At 45.9% G+C, this 25,473-nt stretch overlaps 1 protein-coding gene across 4 annotated transcripts in view; it reads right to left on the bottom strand.

The window, feature by feature from the left end:
* Window positions 1-25,473, bottom strand: part of agap3 (ArfGAP with GTPase domain, ankyrin repeat and PH domain 3) — a 112,045-nt gene that overhangs the window by 60,415 nt on the left and 26,157 nt on the right. The window contains exon 1 of one of the 4 annotated variants that reach the window (XM_062481093.1): window positions 10,060-10,631. The exons of 2 other annotated variants lie outside the window; for them this stretch is intronic. In XM_062481093.1, the coding sequence (XP_062337077.1) occupies window positions 10,060-10,177 (118 nt within the window). In that variant the 5' untranslated portion in view covers window positions 10,178-10,631. Of the gene's footprint in view, window positions 1-5,786; window positions 7,905-10,059; window positions 10,632-25,473 lie in introns of those variants that run through there. One more of the 4 variants, XM_062481091.1, reaches the window with a different exon arrangement.

Below are 25,473 nucleotides of genomic sequence, written 5' to 3'. Positions count from 1 at the left end.
TTCTCCCACTTCCTCTTTAGGAGGACTGTTGTTTTACAAGCCTAGTTTTCAGACTCTATACTGGTTTTTGACACCTCTCCTTGAACAAGTCAGAACACGAGCAGAGACACGCAGTGTTCTTTAGCTCCTCAGGTTGGAGAGGGTGTGAGGGCGGGTGACATTCACTACAGGCATAATGGAAAGTATATTCCTGCTCTTATGGAGGAGAGTTTCGGCTCTTTAAATCTAATTATAATCCAATTTGTAATGCAAATTATATTGGAAAATGTTTCTGTTGATCATATATAGGCTGATCCTAGAGGATGTAGGCACTGGTTAGTCTTTAATTCATGTTACTGACATTATGATGTAACAGACCACAGCATTGTTTCTTAATGGCACAAATGGACCGAAGGTCAGAAATATACAGGCCATCTCGGGCTATCATTTCACAATTGGGTCTCTGTTGAGTTGTCCACTTATAGGACACTGTGTTTCCGCTGTCCATAACAACAGCACCCATCATCTACCATCTTCCAACGGCAGGAAATAAAATAGGAGTGAAAAAACAGGCACTTGGCATCACATTTCACAGCCATGGATCCTGCCCCCAACAAGAAACCCACTTTTTATCCAATAATGTGATATTTCCTTAACATCTTCAGTAAGTACTCTGTGCAGCATATGGCATGGCCAATCAGTACCAATCAGATACAGCAAGCGTCGTCCAATGATAAAACTACTTGATGTTTATGAGGCTTTCATGACATCATTTGTTTCAACAGTGACCTAGAATGCCTATAGAAACAAAATAAGCCCCAACCTAGGCCTTACCCACAGAGGACACCAGTGCCTTTGTTTCTGAGAGGGTAAACTGCATGGCAGCCTTGTTTGTCGTGCTTTTCACCTCACTGCTCACGTCCACTCGAATGACAGTTACAATTCCATCCTGGGGTGTGGAGGCATGATTAGCCCCCCTCTTGAATTTCGGAGAAAGGAAAATGCAAAAGGAGCAGAAAACCCTTCTCTCTGGCTCCTCTGCGTCTGTGTGCGTGCACAGAAGTGCGTAGGTGCTTGCGTGTGTCGGTGTGCAAGCACGGGGGTGTGAGTCCGTTCCAGAAGGAGAGAGAGCAACCTTGAGGTCTGAACCTCCCCTCGTTTCTGAGGTCTGAGATCCGTTCCCACTGTCCAAACAATTACAGAGGGAGAATTTAGCTCGCAATGAGTATTTTTACATCCCTAATTTGTAAACCACACGGCTTTCGCTACTCACTGCTGTTCCCTCACACTTGGCCTATACTCTCACAGACAGGCTCCCTTTTGGCGTGATCATCCTGAATCATTGCTTTATCTTGCAGTGCTCTATAGGGTTATTCAGAAAAAGCGCTTAACTGCGTGCGACTCACAACTGTTATCATGATCCATCGAGCTCCGAGCAGCAGAATGTCACCTCTCTCTGGAGGATAAATGAAAAACAATCAGTGCTGAACCAGACCTAAGGCAGTCTGTGTCGACCGATTCCATGAAGAACTGGCAGGCAGGAATTTCAACTTTGTGCTGTCCGTAGCCTGGTATTGATTTCTTCCAAGGAAAAAGATTGGACAACCGTGTCTGACCAAACCTTTATTTGCCCTGGGGAAGACTAATTAGAGTTTAAGAAATGAAAATGAATTTCTCTGGCCCCCAAACAATGTGCAGACATGGACCCAACTGATAACACACACAGGCCAAGATCCTCTGAGGCTTCTGGTCGTACTCGAAACAGATCAGGGAAAATGTTTCTTAAGCCAACACAATGAAAACCAGGTCCTACCCCAGCCTCTTGAATTCATACGATTTCAATAACTTTTGATAACTTGATTTTAAGAAACCGTTTCTCTGGAGAGAAGGGTAACAGCGGGCAGGTCTCATCTGCTACTGTAGCAGACGTCTCAAGTGGTCTTGCAGAGTGAAAAGAAAAATGATGCCTTTGCAGGGATTTGCAGTGGAAGATTCTGAAGTCATATTCAATTATTAACAACGGTGACTCAATTGGTCTACAACATATCCAACTCTCCCTTTGTCTCTCTCCCTCTTTCCTCATCTCTGTCTCCCTTTCTCCCACTCTCTCAGCAGGCAGGATGGCATTATCAGAGTGTTAGGGTATATTCCCTCCATTTGCTGCGAAGTGAAACATTTTCTTAGTCACAATAGTAAACCTTATAAGTTGGAGGGAAGTTGGCTTGCTTCGAGAGACCTTGCTGGGGGAAGTGAATAAACATATACCGTATTTCTTCGAATAAATGCTGCAGCGTTTATTACACAATGATCATTTTTGGTGCGGTGATTATTCAAGGGCGGCGTTTATTCGAGGGTGGCGTTTAATTAGTAAGAGAGATTTAGATCATTGCAGCTGCAGTGCGGCCATAGACAAACAAAGAATAGACAAGGAGGTCAAACACAAAGTCTAGTATAAAATTTAAGCCTCGTGTGTGTCTACATTGTGTAGAAACAGAAAGCTGTGCAGAAAGCACTCACCTGCAGCAACAGATCTGTAGCACGCGAACTTGGGGTTGATGAAAGGCGAATTCGCCAGGTGAAGTCAGCTACCTCGTTATCTTGTAGGCTACATGTAATTGTCGCAATTACATTACGGTATTATAATGTATCATTTGTTTTCAACCAATGTCATAATTTAGTATTATATAATTGCATTCAGTATTATTACATTTACATTTAGTCATTTAGGAGACGCTCTTATCCAGAGCGACTTACAGTAAGTACAGGGACATTCCCCCGAGGCAAGTAGGGTGAAGTGCCTTGCCCAAGGACACAACGTCATTTTTCACGGCCGGGAATCGAACTGGCAACCTTTAGATTACTAGCCAGATTCCCTAACCGCTCAGCCACCTGACTCCCCATTAATTATGAAGTGACTTTATTTGGTAAGAGTGCAGTGCATTTATTTTGAAGGTCTTTTGGAATGCTCGTGAGTGACAGAGTCGACGAGCTAACAGTAAGTGAAGCACGGACAATTTAATGCTCCGATAAGACCAATTTCTTTTGATGTGGAAACACTTAGTATTCGGTCTTTTAATTTAGAGGACTGTAGAGACAATCGTGATCAGGTTTATTTGATACATTTTATTATATTAATGGCAAAGTTCTATATTCACAAATGTCAGTTTTCATGTAAAAAGCCTTGTTTTATTTCGTTTAAGAAAGAAATTGAGCATTATTTTGTTTCAATAAAATTCTCAATGAAGCAAAAAGCTGTGAAAACTTTGAGGACCTGTAAACTTTTCAATAATTTAATTTAATTCTACATCAAGCACCCCCTAGTGTACGATTGCTGTTATATCTTTGTAATATGTGTATTCGAAGAAGTAGCTAATGTTAATAAAAAAAAAAAAAGTTTAAGGTAGTTATCGGATGTTAGCGATCTAAGGACACCTTTATTCCCTTGTGTACAGCATGCAGCCAACGAGGTATGTTGTTTTGTGTCTGTATTTTACTTTGGTGAACGGTATTTACATGCTACGCATGTCATTGTATGTTCATATTAAGCTAAAGTGGTCTTTATTTTCTTGTTATAGGCCCTACTGTGGGTTTAGTTTTCACGGTGGATTTGGAGATGAAGCTTCAAACCTGTAAAAAGAAAGCCACTTGTGTCTGCCAGTGCTTCAAGGGAATTATAATACACTTGTGATTTACTTGTGTAATAAATACTGTGTTTTAATTTAACCAATTAAAAAAAAAACGTTTTCAGATTTTTTTGGCGCAGTGTTTAATTGAGGGCGGCGTTTTTTACACAATGTTCATTTTTGATGCAGCGTTTATTCGAGGGCGGCGTTTATTTGATGGCGGCGTTGAATCGAAGAAATGCAGTAGCTATATCTTTCATATGAACTCACTTTACGCTCAATCTTTGGAAAGGGCAGACACCGACAAAGTGCAGTTAACATTTAAAGACCAGAAAGGTCTCGGCTGTGATACAGAGAAAGCTGCATGCTTGAATGCTGAATTCTATATTGGCGAATGCATGTTCAGTCAGTCATAGGATGAAAGACAAAACCGACCAAACAAGACCAAACTGTCTGACTCACGCCAGAGACTCTTGACAAACTTGGAGGAACTATGTCAAGTCGAGGCAAGGCATGATGCCAGTTGACTACAATGCAACACAGTCTACTATGCCATTTCATCATTAAAATCCAAACCTTCTAGAACTTCTAACGTCTATCAGCCTAACAGCCTATGGAGAAAGACCCAGGGGGCTGGAGTGCACTGTTGACTACAGCTCAACTTGAATGCATTTCTCCCAAAGGGAATTCAAGTGTTCAGGTTACTCGGTTGTAGAATAAGTCAAACTAAAACTGTGTCATGTCTCCCTGCACCCCACCCCCACCCCCGGCCTTCTCCTCCACTCCAGAGAGCCCTCATCTGACCACATGGTTCACTGCTTGCCCATGCACTGGCCTGACACACAGGAATGGCTTTGTTCATCCACAGGTGGGGGTGGGGAGGCCGGGGGCGTGACACCTCAGCCCCGGTGTGGGTTTACACTCCCAGAGAAAACACTAGAGAGAAACATACTCATCACTGATCTTAACCACAGCACAGCCCATTCTGGCCTGCTACACGAATAGCAATGCTAGTATCCATGGTTGGTGGTTTTGATAATAAAAAAAACTGTCTATGACACAGTTTAAAAAAAAAAGTGTGTGTGCGCGCACACCTGTGCGTCTGTGTTTTTGCAGTAAGGCACTAGAAGCCTGGGATTTACTTTGCAGCCAGCTTGTCAAACACTTGAGGCAGGTAGTAACAGGCGCCTCGGCCCACCCTGGGCATTGAACAGCAGGCTTCAGTCAGCGTAATCGGCACACCTACATTCCTACTACCTGACTCCACAGTGGAATACAATCAACAAATATCACTAAATGTACTGTTCACACCACACAGGGTTTGGTGTCCCTAGGTCCTAGGATAATGTAAGTGACCTCCAGATAACCTGGTGGACCAAAATGCTAGTATATTTGCTCCAAATTCCTTAATTCTGAAATAAGGTTCATCCATGCTTGGTGTCTACCAACTCACAACAAACAAGACAATGCGTCTTTTGTAAGACATGTTCGAAAGGCAGCTAATTCAAACAGCTAGCTTCCAAGTTATGGCTTCTTCCAGTTCGCTTCTCCTGGTAACTGAACACACCGCCACAGCGCACTGCCATGGCTACCCGGAGCACTAACCTTCAAACGTGGTGCTTAAGACGTCTCCTGCTCCCCATCATTACAGTATGTAAGCCCTCCTAATTTAGCCCTGCTAGCTGCCAAAAGAATCCCATTACTGGCGCTGGCTGCTTTAATGCCCCCGCCTCGGCGTCTAAGCCTGTTTTTTTCTGAGGCCAGCAGCATTACCAGCCTGCCGGCTTCTGTGTCTGGGTTACAGGCACTGACTGAACAATGTTGTTTGACTGTTTCTCATCACACACACACAAAAACACAATGCAAAGAACAGTCCTTCTTGTGAACCAATTCACTTGCTCACTTTTGATGCAAGGCGGCTTTCTGTTGTTTATTTCCCCCTGATTGAGGGAAGCAAACACTGCTACAGTAGGAAACCTAACCGACTAAAACGCAATTCCTTCTTTCAAACAAGAGACGAAGCTTTTGAACATCTTCCAAACCTACAAGTCTCCATGTGTTTTTCATTTGGCCTTTTCCCTAAGTGCAAACCCCATATCATTTGAACTATAAAAAGAAAACTTTTGGTTCAGTGGTCGAGGGGCTGTGCAGGGTCTGCGAGTCCTCACAAGAAAGACTTCTTACCTTGACCTTTGTTGAAGTCAATGCCTGCCACTGTCTCTATAGCAACCGGCTGGGGCTTTATATTCCTTGCCGGTGGATGTTTGCCAGTTTCTTTGCTCTGGGGCTGGACAGGCTCACATGTGCCATTGGGTGGCTGCTCCTTTCTCCTGAAGCGCTTGGCTATGAGCTGCCACATGCTGGGCTCCTCCTGGCTTGGTTTCGCCGACAGTTTGGCTGGGTAGAGGGGCACCTCCATCACCTTGACCTTCCCTCTGCTCTGGTACTCAATGTACTGCGTCCCCGCGCCACCCTCCTCCTCCCCTTCCCCCAAGGTCCTCCCGGTCAGGTAGGAGAAGGGTCGCAGAGCCGTCTGCTCCCCAATACTGTGAGTCCTGGAGCGTCCCTCTGCTCCCCCCTCCGGCCCCTCCGGCCTGGTGACTGGACGGCTCCTCCTGATACGCAGGCTGAGGCTCCGCCGTAGCGAGCTCAGGGTCCTCTTGGGGGCCCCCGGGTTGCTGGGGGGCTTGGCGGCCTCCCTGTCCCTTCCATCGCCCCTGTCCTTCTCCCTCTCCTTGTCCTGGGGAGCTCTGCCAAACAGCCGCCAGCGGAAGGCACCTTTGAACAGGCCTGCCCCTTCGCCCCCCGGCCGGCTGTCCAGCTCATCGTGAAGGCCCCTCTTTCCCAGCTCCAGCACTGTCATGCTGACGGGCCTGGGTCTACTGCCCCTCTGGCGGAGCCCTGGTGCCCCTGCCTGCTCGGGGACGGCGGGCCGCTGGGACACGACGGACCTGAGGCCGTCGACTGCTCGGAGCTCAGCCCTCCTGGTTCTGTTCTGCTGAGTGGGATCCAGACACCCAGCCCCGCTGGAGGCCTGATGGGGCCCGGACTCTGTCAAGGCTGTGTTGGGGCCTGTAAGCATGCACACACTCCTGGGTCTTCTCAGCGGTCGTTCCTGATCACTTATTGAGCTACGTTTTTGCCTGTCTGGAGCTCCATACATGCTCACCGTTCTCCGGCTAAGTGGGCCTGCCTCCTGGGGTGGCCTGCGCAGTACGACCCGCGCCAGAGAACCGTGGCCCGACGCCCAGCCATCCTCCCCAATGAGAGGGCTTGCAGTCTGGGGAGAAGAAGTCTCTGTAGGCACCTGGGTCTGGTTCTCCGGAGCTGCTGTGGCTGCCTCTGTTCTAGCCTGCACCGTGTTCTCGACTGGCTGAGCTGAGGTAGCTGAAGGCTGTTGGAGAAACCGGTCCGTCTTGATTCTTTCTCCTTCCACCTTCTCCACCTCCACCTCCTCCTCCTCCTCCTCCTCCTCCATTACGACCTCCTCCCTCCTCCTCATGGCTCTCCCTGTGCGGCTCAGGGAGGGCCACCTGCCGAACTCCCGCCTTGCCCTGCTCAGCCCCAGGCTGCTCTCCGCACCCTGGGCCTGGGCACCAGCCCGGCTGCTCTCTCCTGGCTGACGGCCATCAACCTGACCCAGCCCCTGCTCCGTCTCTGGCCCGGGCCCAAGCTCATCCCCAGGGCCCCCATTCAGGATGACGGAGACGTGGTGCACCGTCTTCCCCTGCTGCTGGCCCACAGCCGCTCCCCGGGGGATAGCATCCTCTGTGTGGCTGCTCAGTAGTAGCATGACACCGTACGCTCATTCAACACACACACGCACGCTAACACACCCACTCTTTGACCAGTGCTGTTTATTGCTGGTCTCTGAGTTCTTGACCAGGCTGCATTCCAACTTCAGGCATAATCCTTCACCTTTGACACGTAGAAAACAACTTCAAACAAGCCTGAGCAAAGCCTCGGTGCCACCTCCATAACCTCCCCCTTAGTCTTCTACTCAGCAGCCCGGCAAGAGCATCTGGATGGCGTTTGCAGGCTTCTCCTTCTCCCCTCAGTCCCCGCTACCTGTCCCGTGAGAACAGTTGAAACAACAGCCTTGCCGGTGTTTGCTTTGGAGCAAACCAACTCATGTTTGTCATACCTGTGAAACCTGCACCAAATGAAAAACTGATACATTCTCCCTTCTCGGCTACTTGGCAAGTTGTGAGCTATCCTTCTTTTGCCGGCGGTGCAGACAAACCCCCTAATCTCTGAGCACTCGCCGTGCCGAGCATGAGGGAGTGTGTCTGTTTGAACTTTTAGCAGCTTCCCAGTCCCCAGGACGCATGGAAAACAAGGAGTGGACTCCAGGGGCCGGCTGGTGTTCCACACGCTCTCCCCGGAGGCTCTCCTGAGCTCACCCGCTCTCCAGAGATTCAAATGTACGACGTGAGCTCCGGGGTCGAGGGAAGAGTGAGCTGAACGTTACTGCTCTCGTCAACAAAGACTGGGATCCCAAACAAACTCTTATGAAAGCAGACTTTGTGCCAGGGGGCTTCGTTCTCTCTCTCTCTCTCTCTCTCTCTCTCTCTCTCTCTCTCTCTCTCTCTCTCTCTCTCTCTCTCTCTCTCTCTCTCTCTCTCTCTCTCTCTCTCTCTCTCTCTCTCTCACTCACTCTCTCTCTCTCTGTCTCTCTCTCTCTCGATCTCTCGATCTCTCGATCTCTCACTCTATGTCTCTGTCTTACTCCTCTATATCAGTCTTTCACCATTAAGTTCTCTGCTGCAACTAAACAAGCAAGAGGGAACACAGAATGAAAGGGGACACTTTCCCCCTGTGCTCAACAGACAGAGAGACAGAGGATAGAGAGACAGATACAGAGAGAGAGGTAACAAGGTGTGTGTGTGTGTGTGTGTGTGTGTGTGTGTGTGTGTGTGTGTGTGTGTGTGTGTGTGTGTGAAAGGGGGTTAAATGCCAGGAACTGGCATCATTTCTTCATTTAGCCGGGGTTTAGTTACTTCTAAAAGCACCGCTAATCCAAGGCTCTACTAAAAGCAGACCACATGGGCTGCACACAGGTGGGTTGGATAGATTTGAAAGGGTAAGACTGGAGAGAAAATGTTCTACCTGAAGAAAGGCATTCAAGAAGTAATTGTGTGAGAGTAACACGTTCACAGAGATGTCACTGAATCTGACAATCCTTCATCGTGATAGGAAAGTGTTCTAAGTACTCCCAATTGGAGATAGCTTAAGAATTCCAGGAATGGCTGAATGCCATGAACAATGGGATACTTCCCGTATACAGTGTGTGAAGTAGTGATTATGTAAAATGACACTGTCCATAATTACAAACAATGTTTCAGGACCATTGGGGGTACATTGACAATTTGAGAAAAACAGTTACTGAAATACACTATAGTGAATAATCTTGTTTCCAATGACATCCCAGTTTTATGCATTGTCAAAACTCATTTCAACCAGACATTGGTCCAATCCATTTGAAGCCATTCTGAAGAAGGCATGCGGACCAGAAATCTAACCAATTAGGTCAAGCCTAAATCCCAATTCTAAACACCACAGGACACCAAGTTAACGTGTGGCGCAGATAAGAGCACTGCCCCCATGTGGCTGTGAAGAAAATAATTCCCCAACGATCAACACAACACAGCTACATAAGACACCCATGGAACTGTCAAATGAACCACAATGACAACTGCTCAATGACAAATACTTACATTACATTGGAAGAAAAAGATCAAATAAAAGCTATTTGAAAAGAGCAGCCATGGATGTCAAAAGATGATCAGGGATCAGCTATATGGTAGGTAGCACCTGGAAAATGTACTAGAATGCCTATACCAGAGAAGTATCACTGAGGCAACGATGTTTCAACTAGATCCCAATAAGAGATATGCGTAAGCTAGTTCTCAGTATAGAACTGAAAGAGAGAACAGAAAACATTAGTACTTCTAGCCAGCCATGGCCTTTCTCACATGAAAGCACATCTGTGGTCTAACAGCATCCGTTAGTCCAGTTCACTAAAAAGCTGGAACATTTACAAGAAATGAAGAGGTGGTAGCATCTGTAATTGTGTAAGAATGTAGAAAGATACTTCATTGACATTGCTATTTAAAAGCAAAGTTCAAGGAAATGTGGGCTAAGTCAGTGAAAAGCTAATGTTTCAAGCTAACTTTCTTTAAACAAGAATTCTGCTTAAGATCCCACTACACCCTTAACAAAACCAGGTAACAAGAGTATAGTAATAGTACAGTACAGTACAGTGCAGTATAGTATAGTAAAGTTTATTTTAATGTATTGACTTCTTTGCTAAAAGTTGCTGATTAAACTACAGCATGACTCATAGAAAGTTTATCTGTGCTATTGATAGTCATGATGTACTCCTGTGTGCATGTGTTTATGTATGTGTGTGTGATGTGTGTTGTGTCTGAGTGTGTGTGACTCAGCTCCTGTGTACCTGAGTCCAGGTAGCAAGGGTTGGTTATGACTTGAGGCTCGTCATCCAGTAAACAGTCATCCTCGCTCCACTGAATGTGATGGTGTCTGGTCGTCCTGCGACCCCCGAAGCAGAGCATAATGGTCCTCCTATGCTCTTAAAAAGTTCCCCTTAATATATTCACATCAACTTCTCTTAAAAGTTTCAAAATGACCAACAGACCGGCTTTTCATTCTTCTGAGCTATTTTCCCTCCTCTATAATTTCCTCGCAAACAGAACATTTGTTCTTCAACTACCAGACCGGGAAAAATATGTTTTGTCCTCTGAGATTCGATTCCAGTTCCATAGACGTCCACACAAATGTGTCCTAGATGGCACACTAACCTCGGGAGGAAGTGTGTCTTAGACAGTTCAGTCGTCAGGTGCAGAGAGGAGACGCGTCTTCCTTGTAATCCCCCATGGAGGGCTGGTCTAGGTTCTATCCAAGTGGCACTGATAGGATTAGAATTAATCCACTGTCCCATGGGCCCAGTGGAGGGCACTGGTCAGTGATAGGATCTCTCTCCTGTTCCCGGGTGCTACAGAGAGCCTCTGTGTGTCCCTCTCTCCCTTACCGCCGGTGCTGACTGGTGTCCCTCTCTCCCTTACCGCCTGTGCTGACTGGTACATACGTTGCCTCTAGCCCTCGTCTCTGTAATACTATCTGAACAGCAGTTGGAGAAGTTGTTTTTTTCCCCCCACCCAAAAAAAAACTTGGGTTGAGAATTCGGTTGAAAAACAGGCTTGGCTTGTTTGGGGTTCCAGAAGGAGGTAATGTTCCTGTTTGGGTGCGTGTCTGTCTGTGTTCTCTGTGGTGACTCGTCTGGGTGAGATGTATGAGGGCCCATGTTTAAGGTGCACAGATGGAGAACTGAGATCGTTCTTCTTTGATATGTACCGCCAAACTTTTAGCACAGGGCAAAATGGCCTCCTTGAAAACATGACTATCATCTTTACCTGGCATTGCACTGGTAGTGTATTAGACAAAGGTAAAAACAGAAAAACGAGTAAAGCTAGTGCTGGAAACAAAATCCAGTAATATAAGACAAAGTGGAATGATTCACACACTTTTATACCATTTCTCAGAACTGTTTAGACATTTCAGTTACTGATAATTACTCTTGGAAAACAACCCACAATCTGTTGGTGGAATCCCAGACAATGAATATTTAAAGATAGTCTTCATAGCACAGTTAGGGCTCAATTATGAAACCTGTCAGAAATAAATTTATCTGAAACGAGCTGGATTGGGAATGGAGAGAGACATTTGCAGCATCTATCTGTAGGGAAATAATGGCTACATTTAATTCAGAACAGGTCTAATTAAATAGTTTTTATAGAAAAACTCATTACGGTTCCATAATGAGTTTTTCCTCTCTCTCTTTTGCCGTGTTCACTCCACTGAATTCAATTAGGGTGGATATAATCCAACACGTTGCATCTTCAACTGCAAGGCAGATGCAGTACATGTCTCTTCCAGAGGGGGGCAGTCACTCCACTCTCGCTCCAGCTACAACTTTACAACTACTGGATAACTGTGGACGGACTACTCTTCAAAGGACCGTGTTACGCAAGCACTAACATACTTAGCAGTCCGTGTAGCATCGCGAGGATGTGTCTAGATTGTAAAGCAGGCACAAGGTTTTCGGAGATAGCAACACAAAGGTAGCAGCAGGTAGTCACTCTGAACATGGAGATAGGAAGCTCCCAAAGACAAGATCGGCTTGAGATCTCTGTCTGAGAAGAAAGGCTGTGAAAACCCAATTGGATGTGGGTTACACTGGACAGTTCCTGCAGATCACATCTCTGGTGGTTTAAAGGATTGGCCCTATCAATTACTCTTCCCCTTGACCTTGCCACAGGCCCTTGACCTTGCCAACACAAGTCTTAACAAAGGATGCATCACAGGACTGTCCAACCCTGTTCCTGGAGAGCTACCCTCCTCTAGGCTTTCCCTCCAACCCCAGTTGTAACCAACCCGATTCTGCTTGTCGACAAGCTAACTATAAGAATGTGAAGGATTAGGTTTGGAGCAAAACCCAAAAGGGCAGCCCCGCTATAGACAGACAACAACCATGAGAAGGAGGATAAAACAAACTACCTCAACTCAGACGCAACACTGAGGAGGGTTACAAAGGGGTAACGACTGAACTTGGTTTGCAGTGGTATGACAGACAGGATGACGCGCTCTCAACACTTGAAGGAAGCAGCGACAGCCCCAGTGACAGAACAGAGAAGAGTAGGTGAGAAGGACGGCTTCCTCTGATACCAGCGGCAGGCTAGTAGGAGAGACCATTCGTCAAAGCCCTCACGTCACGCTCGCTATGATCCCCGCTGCCTTTGTTAAAGCCAGGTGTGCACTCGTGGCTCTCTTTGTCGCCAAGGCGATGGCTGATCATGTTCGCCTTCGCTATAGCAGTATACCGTCTGTTGACAAACCCAGATTTCATCCGCTATCCTATAAACATGACAGAAAACCACAGTCAATAATTGCCTTCATTTCCACTAGTGCGCGCCATGCCAATTAGTTGCTTCAGTTCACCATATTGCATGTCAGCGTGAGCAGACAGACTCACAAGAGCTCACAGGACCCAGTACCACCTCCGTGGGTGTCAGCCTTTCACAGAAAGTGTTCGAGCGAGTGTTTGCGCGTTACTATAAAGTGGAAAGGGAAACAGAAGATAGTTTGAGGGCATTATTCACGCTATTTAGCGATGAGCCTTGCATTTGGGAGGCCGATGACCAGCCCGTTCAGTAGGTTGGGCCCACCAGAGACCAGAGGTGGAGGGAAGTGGAAGGCTCTGGAATTTTAGAGTGAAACTGTGCCTGAGGCTCTGAGCAGAACCTGTAGACATCATAATCACTAAGTCTCACTGTATAAGACTGAAGGTCACATTCAATGAGGGCACAGGTAAAGATACAGGGATATAAATAAATCAGGTAGGGGGTGGAGTGGGCGTCATTAGTCTGAAAAGACAGGTGACTTCCTCACAGGACTTTCTCATGCATCTCTCCCTGCTTTTGTGGTCCACGTGGATGTTGAATTGTCAGCCAAGATGACTGACAGTGTCAATACCTTTTTAAGGGCCAATCCCTCGAAAGGATCCCTTGGAATACCTCGATTATGGGACCCTCCCACTCTACTAGCACAGAAGGTGAGAAGGTCAGAGTCAACCCTTAGCTGTCGCTAAACCAGTCAGCTTCTTCTGGAGCAAAATCAGCCCAATGATATCACAGTTTGAATATAAAAGAATAGTTCAAATGGTCTGTTTCAGATGTATTACCTTGATCTCAAATATTTCCCCTTAAATAGATATAATCAGAATGTGTAACAGTGCAAATGTGTTGATCAGTACATGCTATCCCTTACTATGACATGTTTGAAGTGTTTTCTCAATTTCCCTACTGTAGGTCAGTTTTACTTTGCTCAGCAATATTTGTGCCTTTTGACAACAATGAATAACTGTTGACACCCTGAATGAGTATCACTTTACCTCAGGTAAAGCGTCAACTGAGATGAAAGTCAACAAATGAATTTAGTTCAAGTGTAATTTCATAGGCTATCCTTAGGTACAGGTTACACAAAAAAGTACACAAGCACACACAAATAAACACACATATAACCCAAGTAGAGCTGCACCCACCTTCCACACCCACACACTAATCACCAGCAACCAGAAATGTTCAGTCCCTGAACAAATACTCAATAGACAGATAACAACAGAGGTGTGGATCACTGATTTCACAGTGGCCCTACTACATTTAAACAGTAACACTGAACACTCCTATTGCATTCCTGTCCAGTCTGCATTTGATACAGAATTAATCCGGGCACATGAATAAGTCAAAGGAAATATAAACAGAGATAGAGAGAAGAGTCTACAGAGCGAAGGAAGTTTATGATAATTAGACTCGCAGTAGTGGTATCGAGCGTGGGAGTGGAGCTTTTTAAAATTCAGCTGCACCAGCAATGAACGTACGTCAGAATTCCTCCACTGCAGAGAAAATGATAGGTTCGAGGACATCTGTGGGAGGCTGCAGGAGAGAGAAAATTCCAGACTGTGCTCTATCTCAGAAACGTGCTTCGTCTGACCATATGTGTGCACGCATTTGTGAGTGCGTGCACTGCATAGAAGGGGTCTTGCCTCTGTCCTTACCGTAAATGAACCCCAACGCAAATCATCTACAGCTTGGTTTTTGGATTTCAATCTACTGGACGAGGTGAACAATCATGTTTATCCCTTCAAAGAGAGCACGACAGAGTTTCTAAACAGAAAGGCCAAAAACTCCTTTACTCCTGGCCATGACAATAGGTGCGTGAGTGTATGTTTGTGTGTGAGGTGTGCTTGTGTGAATGTTTGTGTGTGCGCGTGTGAGGTGTGCATATGTGAACGTGGGTATGTGTGCACGTGTGTGAGGTGTGCATGTGCGAATGTGCGTGGTGTGCATGTGTGAATGTGGGTAAGGGTGCCTACGCACGCCCGTGTGTGTATGGTGTGCAGGCGTGAATGCGTGTCCGTATATGTGTATGTGTGCGGTGTGCATGTGTGAACGTGGGTATGAGTGTGTGTGTGTGTGTGTGTTTGCACGCGTGCACAGAGTATGACTAGGAGCCCAGCCAGAAGACGGAGGAGGATCTTCGGATGCACAGTTTTCACAGGCAGCTTTGCGTGGGCTGGAGGCTCCCAGTCCTCCAAGCTCCACTACAACCCCCGCTTCAAAGCCTCTTAGAGGAGCTGGAGAGACCCAGAGACGAGCCTCGAAAAGCAGTCATAGCTAGGTGTGGGAATGAGAAGTCATCTTCTGAATTCAAACCTTCACACAAACAGTTGAGGTTTCAACCCTGAGTAGACAAGAAATAATGATGATCATCGCAGGCCTGATATTTACTCTTCAAGGTATAAAGTGACTGTTCACAACCAGGAGCATCAGCTGAAGTCTGAGAAAGTAGAGGACTGGTAGAGAGTTTGGACAGAGGCATGGTTTCGACTACTACACAACTGATTAAAACATGAATACAAAGACCAATGAAGCATTTTATATTACATAATACATAGGAATCGGTTACTGTTAAACATGTGTGTGGTAGCCTTTGTAAGCGATTCATACACAGAGTGTGACCCTATGTGAACCAAAGCCACGCAGATGTTATGCAACTGTTCATGGCTCCAAGGCTGTCCTGACGACAGCAACCATTGACAAAAGATCCGCTCTCCCTTTCTCTCGACCAGCGATGCTTCCGAGCTTTAGAAATCACACATGCCTGTCTCTCTCCATTCTCTGACCACTATTTTCAAGGCTTCTATGCGAACGAAAGAGAGGGCCCAGAATAGAAGAGCATGCAGGAAGGCTCCCATGTAATTTCTGTCTTTTGTCTCTGTTCCTGAGCTGCCCACGCGTGTTAAGACAATGAGCTGGTAGCTTCATTATGGGGCTGACAACAGCACTCAAACCCCTTGCTAGGAGTCAGGAGGGATCCAATCATTCCTGCATGAGCGTCGGCCCCCTTAACACTGACACAGTCTGCAGCTTAACACTGATATAGGGTTCATCTTAACACTGACTGGCTACAACAACGTTGCCGTGTTGAAACAGGGAGCATTTGTGTAGGCTACTTTTAGAACATTTTTTTCCCTGGCTGGCATTAACTATTAACGTAAGTTAACTATAATGTCTCACACCCACTCACATTGTCCTACATGTGTCATTTTGCTCGAAAAGTTGACTCTGTTAGAGAGTCGCGTTCAGTCGCTTGAGGAAGAACGTATGCTAGTAACTTTAGATGCGACTGGCGCAACATCACTGGCAGGGAGTCCTAGCGCTAGGGAGGACTCAAGATTAGCCCCACCGGTTTCACCTTTGCAGCATGGTGGGAGTGGGACTCCTCAGACGTTAGTGATCGGTGACTCCATCACTCGTAACATTAGATTGGAGCAACCAGCGACAGTTTACTGTGTACCTGGGGCCAGAGCTACCGACATAGAAGCTAATCTCAGGGTGCTGGCTAGCAGTAGGGCTAAGGCAAAGGCCCAAGCTAAGGCACATGGCGCACGCACTTATGATAGGTATGAGAATATTGTCATTCATGTCGGCACCAATGATGTTAGGCTAAGGCAGTCAGAGGTCACGAAGGTTAATATAGCTCGGGCATGTGACCTTGCCCAAAAGATGTGTCGGCATCGAGTAATAGTCTCTGGCCCACTACCTGTTAGGGGGACTGACGAGATCTACAGCAGACTTGTCTCTCTTAACCGCTGGTTGGCTCGCTTCTGTTCAGAACAGGGTTTTGGATTTGTAGATAATTGGTCTTGTTTCTGGGCCAAACCTGGCTTGTTGAAAAGTGACGGGCTCCATCCGAGCTGGAGAGGTGCTTTTCTATTGTCTAGGAATATTGAAGCTATTTTAGAGCAGGCCTGACACTCACTAGAACAAGCCGGGCCTCAGTCTCTTAGAGAGTCTGATAGGTATGTTGTGAGCTGTTGGGGGCCCGATAGCCTAGCTTGTAGTGTAGTCAGTGAGGTTGCTGATGTTGTTTCTCCCATTGAGACTGTGTCGGTCCCCCGCCCTTTCTCTAAATTTCGGCCTTCAAGTATTAGGAATTATCCCAATTTAATATGTATTCAGCCTTGCTCCCCCGTTGCTCTTCCTACTAAGTTTTCTGATGACAGTGCCGCCCTCTCTGAAGTATTATCTACGTCTAAATCTACCAAAAACCCATACTGGAATGTTGGGCTCCTAAACATCAGATCTCTATCCACAAAGGCCATTTTGATTAATGATCTAATGTCTGAATACAGCCTGGACATGATTGGACTCACCGAAACCTGGTTAAAACCTGATGAATATTCCCCCCTGAATGAAGCATCGCCTCCGGATTTTGCGTACTCACACATCCCTCGTGTATCAAAGAAAGGTGGTGGTGTTGCTATGATATATAAAGCTAGCTTCAACCTCAGCCTAAAATCTGTAAATACCTTTAAATCATTTGAAATAATTTGCATGAAACCACCAACTATTTTAAAAAGGAATAATGCTACTACTCCTGGCCCCCCTCCCTCATTTTGTATAGTTACTCTATACCGGCCCCCCGGCCCGTATTCCCTCTTCCTGGAGGAATTTGCTGATTTTAGTGCTGATCTTGTGACATATACTGATAACGTCTTGATTATGGGTGATTTTAACATTCATGTGGATGACCCAAAAGATCCTTTAAGTAAGGCCTTTACTGCTCTAATGTATTCCACAGGTCTCACTCAGGTGGTTTCCAAACCTACCCATCTTCACTCGCATACATTAGATTTAGTTCTCACGCGGGGAATCAAGATTAGTGACGTCATTGTCCACCCCCACAATCCTATATTATCAGACCATTGTCTGGTCACCTTCAAAATGGACCTCTGCCAGAGCCTTGGAGGCACTAAGAATATTTCTACTAGCTGCTGCATAACCCCAAACACAGCTCTGGAACTGGCTAATATTCTACCCGCTGCACTAGAAGTCCTTGACGTCCCAAATAAATCCTTAAATACTAAAACGAGGGATCTGAATTTGGTTCTTCAGCTATCCCTAGACTCTGTTGCCCCTCTCAAACCAAGGAAAAGAAAGGACAAGAAACTGGCTCCATGGTATTCAGAGGAAACCCGCACTCTTAAGAGGTTCACTAGAAAACTAGAACATAAGTGGCGTACCACTAAATTGGAGGTTTTCCGCCTGGCCTGGAAGGACAGCCTAATGGAGTACAAGCAAGTCCTCATCAGGTCCAGATCAGATTATTTCTCTAGGTTGATTAGTAAGAACAAACACAACACTAAGTTCCTATTTGACACTGTTGCAAATCTCACTAAGAAAAGTACACTCTGTGTTAGTTCAGATTTCTCTCCCAATGATTTCTTAGATTTCTTTGACCAAAAAATTTATGCAATAAGGGACAAACTACAGACTAGTCCTGGAGGAGTGGCCATCAACACTGAACTTTCCCCTATACCAAGCATGCTGCATGTTGAGGCTCTCACTCACTTTAACCCTATTTCTATGGAAGCGTTCATCGAGCTGATAGACTCCTCGAAACCCACTAGCTGCCTTCTCGATCCTCTCCCTGCCAAACTCTGTAGGGAACTTCTCCCTATTATTGGACCACCCATGCTTAGTATTATTAATGAATCTATTGTAATTGGCCAAGTCCCCAACGATATCAAACAAGCTATTATTAAGCCCCTTCTTAAAAAACCAAACCTGGATCCAGGTTGTCTTAGCAACTACAGGCCAATTTCAAATTTGCCATTTATCTCCAAAATTTTAGAGAAGGCTGTGGCACAACAGCTCACTGAGCACCTCTCCTCAAATCAGCTTTATGAACCTCTCCAGTCTGGATTTCGTCTCCACCACAATTTTCGGTCCTAAAAAATATAGAAATAATTTTTCCAATCTGACCTTAGACCTAGACGGCGTCAAAGTCTCTCAAAGCCAGCTAGTAAAAAATTTAGGAGTCACAATGGACCCAGACCTTTCGTTTGAGTACCATATTAAGCAAATTACTAGAACTGCATTTTTCCATCTACGTAATATTGCCAAAATACGAACATTTCTCTCAAAGGATGATGCCGAAAAACTAATACATGCATTTGTTACGTCCCGATTGGACTATTGCAATGTGTTGTTCTCTGGCCTCCCAATTACCCACCAAAAAAAATTACAGCGGGTGCAAAATGCTGCTGCTAGACTATTGACCAGAACAAGAAAGTTTGATCACATAACATCTACTCTTGTCTCTCTACACTGGCTCCCTATCCAAGCCAGAGCTGACTTCAAAGTTCTACTACTAACCTAAAAATCTCTGCATGGATTGGCACCACTGTACCTCTCCGGTCTCCTTGCACCCTATTGCCCCGCAAGGACACTTAGATCTCAAGATGCCGGCTATCTGGTGGTTCCCAAAATTAAGAAAAAAACAGCTGGAGGTAGGGCGTTCTCATATAGAGCGCCTCTTCTCTGGAATAAACTACCCGTCTCAATTAGGGAGTCTGATACTGTTTCGACGTTTAAAATTAGGTTAAAAACGTTATTGTTTAGTCAATTCTACGACTGTTAAAGGTAAGTATGTTACTAGTTGGAGGCAACGGGGGACGGGTTGTTTCCATCCTTATTCTTTAAGTATAACTTATTTTAGAGTTCTCTTCCCCTGGAACAGATTTCATGTTCCAAATGAGGGGGGCTGTCGCTGTCTTGGTGTGTGGGGTTGCATCAAATTCCCCTTTTTTGCTCTGTTAAATTGCTGCACCAGTCCACACTTGACCGGTGGGGATCTCATTCTATTATGACTGTAACTGTTAGCTGCTCCTGGCATTCTCTAATCCCTGCTCTCCTCTCTCTGTCCCCCCCACACACATCCCTTGTGGTGTGGGGGGTTTGAGTTGTCAGCACCTGCCTGGTCGTCGGTCAGCCAACGCTGGACCTGGTCGCGAGTCTCCCGGTCCTGTCCTACATCTATAAAGTTGAATAATGGATTTTGGTGTTTTAAAAACCCATCGACACTGTATGACTATGTTTAGCCTGTGTTCTGCTCCTCTCTCCCACCAACCGTCTCTGGAGGAGGGGATCCCTCTCTGAATTGCTCCTCCCAAGGTTTCTTCCATTTTTTTTTTCTCCTGTTGAGAGTTTTTTGGGAGTTTTTCCTTGTCTTCCTTGAGGGTTTAGGTTGGTTGAGGGGCAGTTCTATGGGCATATGTGAAGCCCTCTGTGACATGCTTGCGTGTAAAAAGGGCTATACAAATAAATTTGATTTGATTTGAAATTTGAGAACACGCCAGTGAGAATAAAACAAAAACAAAAAAACAGATGGTTGATAATAAGGAATCCAAATCATCTACTAATCATCTAATCGTATATAGGAATGACATGTGTAGGATGTAGGTGGTTTGATTAGCAAATGCATCATGGCTACAAAGCACATTGAATGTTGTTTGCAGTCTTGGTCCTAGTTATGAGAGTACATTTTTATTTTTATTTTGGAAAGAGCAGCAACAGATTAGGTACAACTGAATGAATTCCACAGGTGACTGACAATTTAGAAACCCTTCAGTTTAGAGCCTACTAATGGTACTGGCATGAACAGTTAGAAAGCATTACACGGTCCAGAATGAGTGATGGCCGCATCACAGAAGACGACAGCTCAGTAAATATATAAATAACTTTGTCTACAGCCGTTTTTTTAATGATATTTGAATATCAAAGAGACCAAATCAACAGATGTTTACTCCTTCTATCTCTACCACAGATGGAACATCTCAAATCTTTTTCGTGCAGCTAAGCAAGGCACTACCGTGAAATTGAATAACATCAAAATCATTTTCCAGTATAAAACTAAGCGTCTCCGGCCCCCTGAATGATATGGCATTACTGTTCTGAAGGAGAACATGTCCCAGTCCAGACAGACACAGGCTTACCTCCAGATCAGAGCACAGCTGAGTGGTACTTAGGCTGGCAAGGCTGCTGAAAACATCTGTATCCACTCAGTCAGTGTGTGACAGCTCCATTGGTCACAGATTCATGTCCTCGAGGCCAAAAACACATTTTGAGTTGACTTGAACATCATTGCGCTTATGGGACAGGCACACATGTTCTCTGTTTCATTATTTCCCCCCCAAATATGTAAAACTAATTTTACAACTCTATGTGACATTGGCAAAGGTCAAAGACCTCCTGGCAAAAAATGAGCAGATACAGGATTTTGGATACAGGGGGAGGCTCCCCTGCATGTTTTCCTTTGTTCCTCTTAATGTGACAGGTTGATGATATTAAACTAGTCCAGATCATTGTCCTGCAAATTACGAAAACTGGGGAAGTTGGGCATAATTGAAACTCTCCCTCCAAAAGGTAATAATTTGAAATCGGCTTCCGAGAAACCAAAGGACCAAAGGACTATCCATAGAAAATGGAAATAACTGCATTGTAATAAAGCAATCTCTCTTTTTTTATTACTATTTCCAGTTCTCTACTTCATCTGTGCCGTCAGCAATTTTGTATTTTTCTGTAATCAAATTCAGACGCTGATGTCAAAAAGATCTCGTCCTCTGTGGGGTGGGACAAAATGCTGAAGGCAGTGGTTCTGCTCCGTCAGCCAGAGCCCTGCAGACTCTGTCAACGCTGGTACTGCCTAAAACACACACACTCGGGATCCCAGCTAGGTGAACACAGAAGAAGAGCTGAACCAAGCAAGCAATGTCAGTATATTCACACGCAGTTCGGAAAAAAAATCTCAAAAATAAATAGCCTGAATAGGTACATTTAACTGGGATCGGAGGCATTTAATGAGGAAGTGAAACAGCTGAAAGGGATAAACAGTACGAAACAGGATGTTTCTCCAGTGGAACATTTACAAGACAGGAGAGAACAAGACATGGATGCATTTTTACTGAGAAAACCAATTAATATCTACTGACAATCACCAAAACAATATATCACTCTCCCTTTCCCAGGAAACATCTTCAGCTGAGAAACAAATCAAGAAATCTCAACGAGTTCACCGCAAAAACCACTTTGGAGTTACACCCTCTGCTATCAAACGGTTACAAAAGCTGACCAGTTATCTTTATTGGACTGGAGAGACATCTCCCCTTGGGTGGTGTCAGAATATAGACAATTTCATGGTGAAGCAGAGACACTGTGCCAAAGAGAGTTAAGCAATACAGGGCGCTCAAAGGTGGGCGCAGAGACAGACAGCTGCCTGAGGAGGACTCCCTGGAGGATCCACCCTGTCACAGACCAGAAGGGCCATGGGACTGGTGCAATAACCGCGCTCGGCTTATCCAGAATGACCCCACGCTTCAGCAGTCCCCACAGACTGGTGTTCATCACAGACTGGTGTTCATCACAGACTGGTTCATCTGTTCATTACAGACTGTTTCATCACAGACTGGTTCATCACAGACTGGTGTTCATCACAGACTGGTGTTCATCACAGATTGGTTAATCACAGACTGGTGTTCATCACAGACTGGTTCATCACAGACTGGTGTTCATCACAGTCTGGTGTTCATAACAGACTGGTTCGTCACAGACTGGTTCGTCACAGACTGGTTCATCACAGACTGGTGTTCATCACAGATTGGTTAATCACAGACTGGTGTTCATCACAGACTGGTTCATCACAGACTGGTGTTCATCACAGTCTGGTGTTCATAACAGACTGGTTCGTCACAGACTGGTTCGTCACAGACTGGTTCATCACAGACTGGTGTTCATTACAGACTGGTGTTCATCACAGACTGGTGTTCATCACAGACTGGTTCATCACAGACTGGTTCATCACAGACTGGTGTTCATTACAGACTGGTGTTCATTACAGACTGGTGTTCATCACAGACTGGTTCATCACAGACTGGTTCATCACAAACTGGTGTTCATTACAGACTGGTGTTCATCACAGACTGGTTCATCACAGACTGGTTCATTACAGACTGGTGTTCATCACAGACTGGATCATCACAGAATGGTGCATCACAGACTGGTTCATTACAGACTGGTGTTCATCACAGATTGGTTAATCACAGACTGGTGTTCATCACAGACTGGTTCATCACAGACTGGTTCATTACAGACTGGTCTTCATCCAGATCTGTTCATCACAGACTGGTGTTCATCACAGACTGGTTCATCACAGACTGGTGTTCATCACAGACTGGTGTTCATCACAGACTGGTTCATTACAGACTGGTGTTCATCACAGACTGGTTCATTACAGACTGGTGTTCATCACAGACTGGTTCATCACAGAATGGTCCATCACAGACTGGTTCATTACAGACTGGTGTTCATCACAGAATGGTCCATCACAGACTGGTCCATCACAGACTGGTCCATCACAGACTAGTTCATCACAGACTGGTTCATCACAGACTGGTGTTCATCACAGACTGGTTCATCACAGAATGGTCCATCACAGACTGGTGTTCATCACAGACTGGTGTTCATCACAGACTGGTTCATCACAGAATGGTCCATCACAGACTGGTTCATTACAGACTGGTGTTCATCACAGACTGGTTCATTACAGACTGGTGTTCATCACAGACTGGTTCATTACAGACTGGTGTTCATCACAGACTGGTTCATTACAGACTGGTGTTCATCACAGACTGGTGTAACTGGTGTTCATCAATATTACAGTGACATTTCCACCTCCATGTGTTCACTGAAAAACACATTGCCTCCTAAAAAGGGATTTGGCTTCACTGAGCAAAGTGGATCCACATTTGTATAACTACTGGAAACTTCAGCTGCTGGAGACTGTTGCTAGTGATGGCGTATGCTCGGCACGTATAAAGCCACTTAGTCTACCCAGAATGCCTCATTGGGATTTGAAGTGTCATCTCCTCCTACACCTACTCTAGGGTCCAATCTCCGAATCCCTGGTAACTTTTCACCAATTGATTTTTTATCTTACACACACACACACATACACCCCCCACATACACACACAAGCCCATACACTCCCCCACCCACACATCCACACACAGACACTGAACACACATCCACTGAACTTGTCCTTCCTGGAGCAATCCGAAGGGAGAAAGGCAAGCTAATGAGCAGAGAACTGAAGCTGGGCCATGAGAAAACCACCTTAGGCAGCAGAAATGAGATCAGAACTCTCTCTCCTCCAGGAGCTCTCTCTCTCCTCCAGGAGCTCTCTCTTCCAGGAGCTCTCTCTCTCCTCCAGGAGCTCTCTCTCTCTCTTCCAGGAGCTCTCTCTCTCCTCCAGGAGCTCTCTCTCTCTTCCAGGAGCTCTCTCTCTCCTCCAGGAGCTCTCTATCTCCTCCTTCCTCTCTACATCCTCCTTTCCCTCCCTCCCTCTCTCCGTACCGCTGAATACTGAATTAGGGGGGTCCTGGGAGAGGGGAGGCCTTTTCTAGATCATTAAGTAGAACTACCACCTCAAGCCATAGAGATCCAGCCACTTTATCTGCATTGTACATACCGGCACCTTCAAGTGACAATGTATCCTAATGGGCTTCTGTTATGTAATCTAGCATAATAAACAACTGCAGACATAGCGGATTCAGGGGAAGCCCTCTGTACCGCCTCTTCAGAGACCCAGGGGAGGGCAGGGTCTATTTTTACCCTGGCATCTCCACAGGTAGGTCACGTGGTGGAGCCGCCCCCCGCCCCCCCAGGGCTAACACCGCTGCACTGGTCTATTTCTGCGCTTCGTAAGACAGGTGTGTTAAGACACAATGGATAGCGTTTCACCTTCACTGCACCAGGGAGGCAGAAAGGACCGGAGCCAGGCTTTGCCATGACGTCATTGCCCCCTCCCCCCTCCACTTTCAAACTGAATCCATTTTCGTTCATGTCACAACAAGGGATTTAGTGTTGCTTGCAGATCGACACTGAGATCAACGCCAACATACAACCCTAACCCTCAGGGATAGAAAACTCCCAACCAAAAAGAGAAAGGAAACAGGAGCCTTGGGAGAAGCTAATTTGGGATCTATCCAGTTTGTAAAATAAAGGTGCTGATTCCAGGCGGCTAGAGGCTGCTTTTGTGTGAGAGCCAGGGGTTGGGATGAGATGTGGGGTGGGGAGGTGGGATTGGGATGAGAGGTGAGGTGAGGTGAGGTGAGGTGAGGTGGGGTGGGGAGGTGAGGTGGGATTGGGATGAGAGGTGAGGTGGGGTGGGGAGGTGAGGTGAGGTGGGATTGGGATGAGAGGTGAGGTGGGGAGCTGGTCTCATGCCTCATAATCATCCACATAGCTGCACACTGCCCGGCGTCACTGCCCCAGGCCCACGAAGATACCCTCTCCTGCACCCAAACCTAACCCAGGATAAACCAAGACCCAACCTTATCAGGACTGATTAGGCTAACAGGTTTGGCCCTCTGCCATACAGGGATAGGAGTATGCACTACACCATTGCATAGCTGTTTCTAGCATAAAAACCTTTTCTAGTTTCCGTGTCCCAGTCTCAGTGAACAGAAGGTGCAGTAGCGTTAAGCTCAAAGAAAGGTAAAACCTTTGGTAAAGCTGACAGAAAAACCCACAACTGAAAATGAGTCTTTACTTGAAGTCTTTCGAAGCCGAAAAAGTCAAACCACTCTGAGCGACCAGGAGGGCCAGAGTCTTTGATGCTGTTTCTTCGTGCTACGGAAGACATACCGAGGCTTTGCAAACCCTTTAATGCAATACTCATGAAAAGGGCTGAAAAGGTAGTTAGCCATTAAGAAAGGTACGCTTTCCAGATGCCCACTGACCTCAAGTTAAAGGCTGCGATCATCCGTGTCACACAAGATGGAAAGATGGACACCCTCAGTAAAGATGAAAGAAGGTTCAATTGAAGCCGCCGTACAAACTCATTCAAGAAGGCATGAACTTACGACGTGTTACTCGTTTAAGACCTTCCG

This window comes from Osmerus eperlanus, chromosome 16 (assembly GCF_963692335.1).
Source record: "Osmerus eperlanus chromosome 16, fOsmEpe2.1, whole genome shotgun sequence".
In the NCBI taxonomy this organism is placed as follows: Eukaryota; Metazoa; Chordata; class Actinopteri; order Osmeriformes; family Osmeridae; genus Osmerus; species Osmerus eperlanus.
This window is presented reverse-complemented; position numbering and strand designations above follow the sequence as displayed.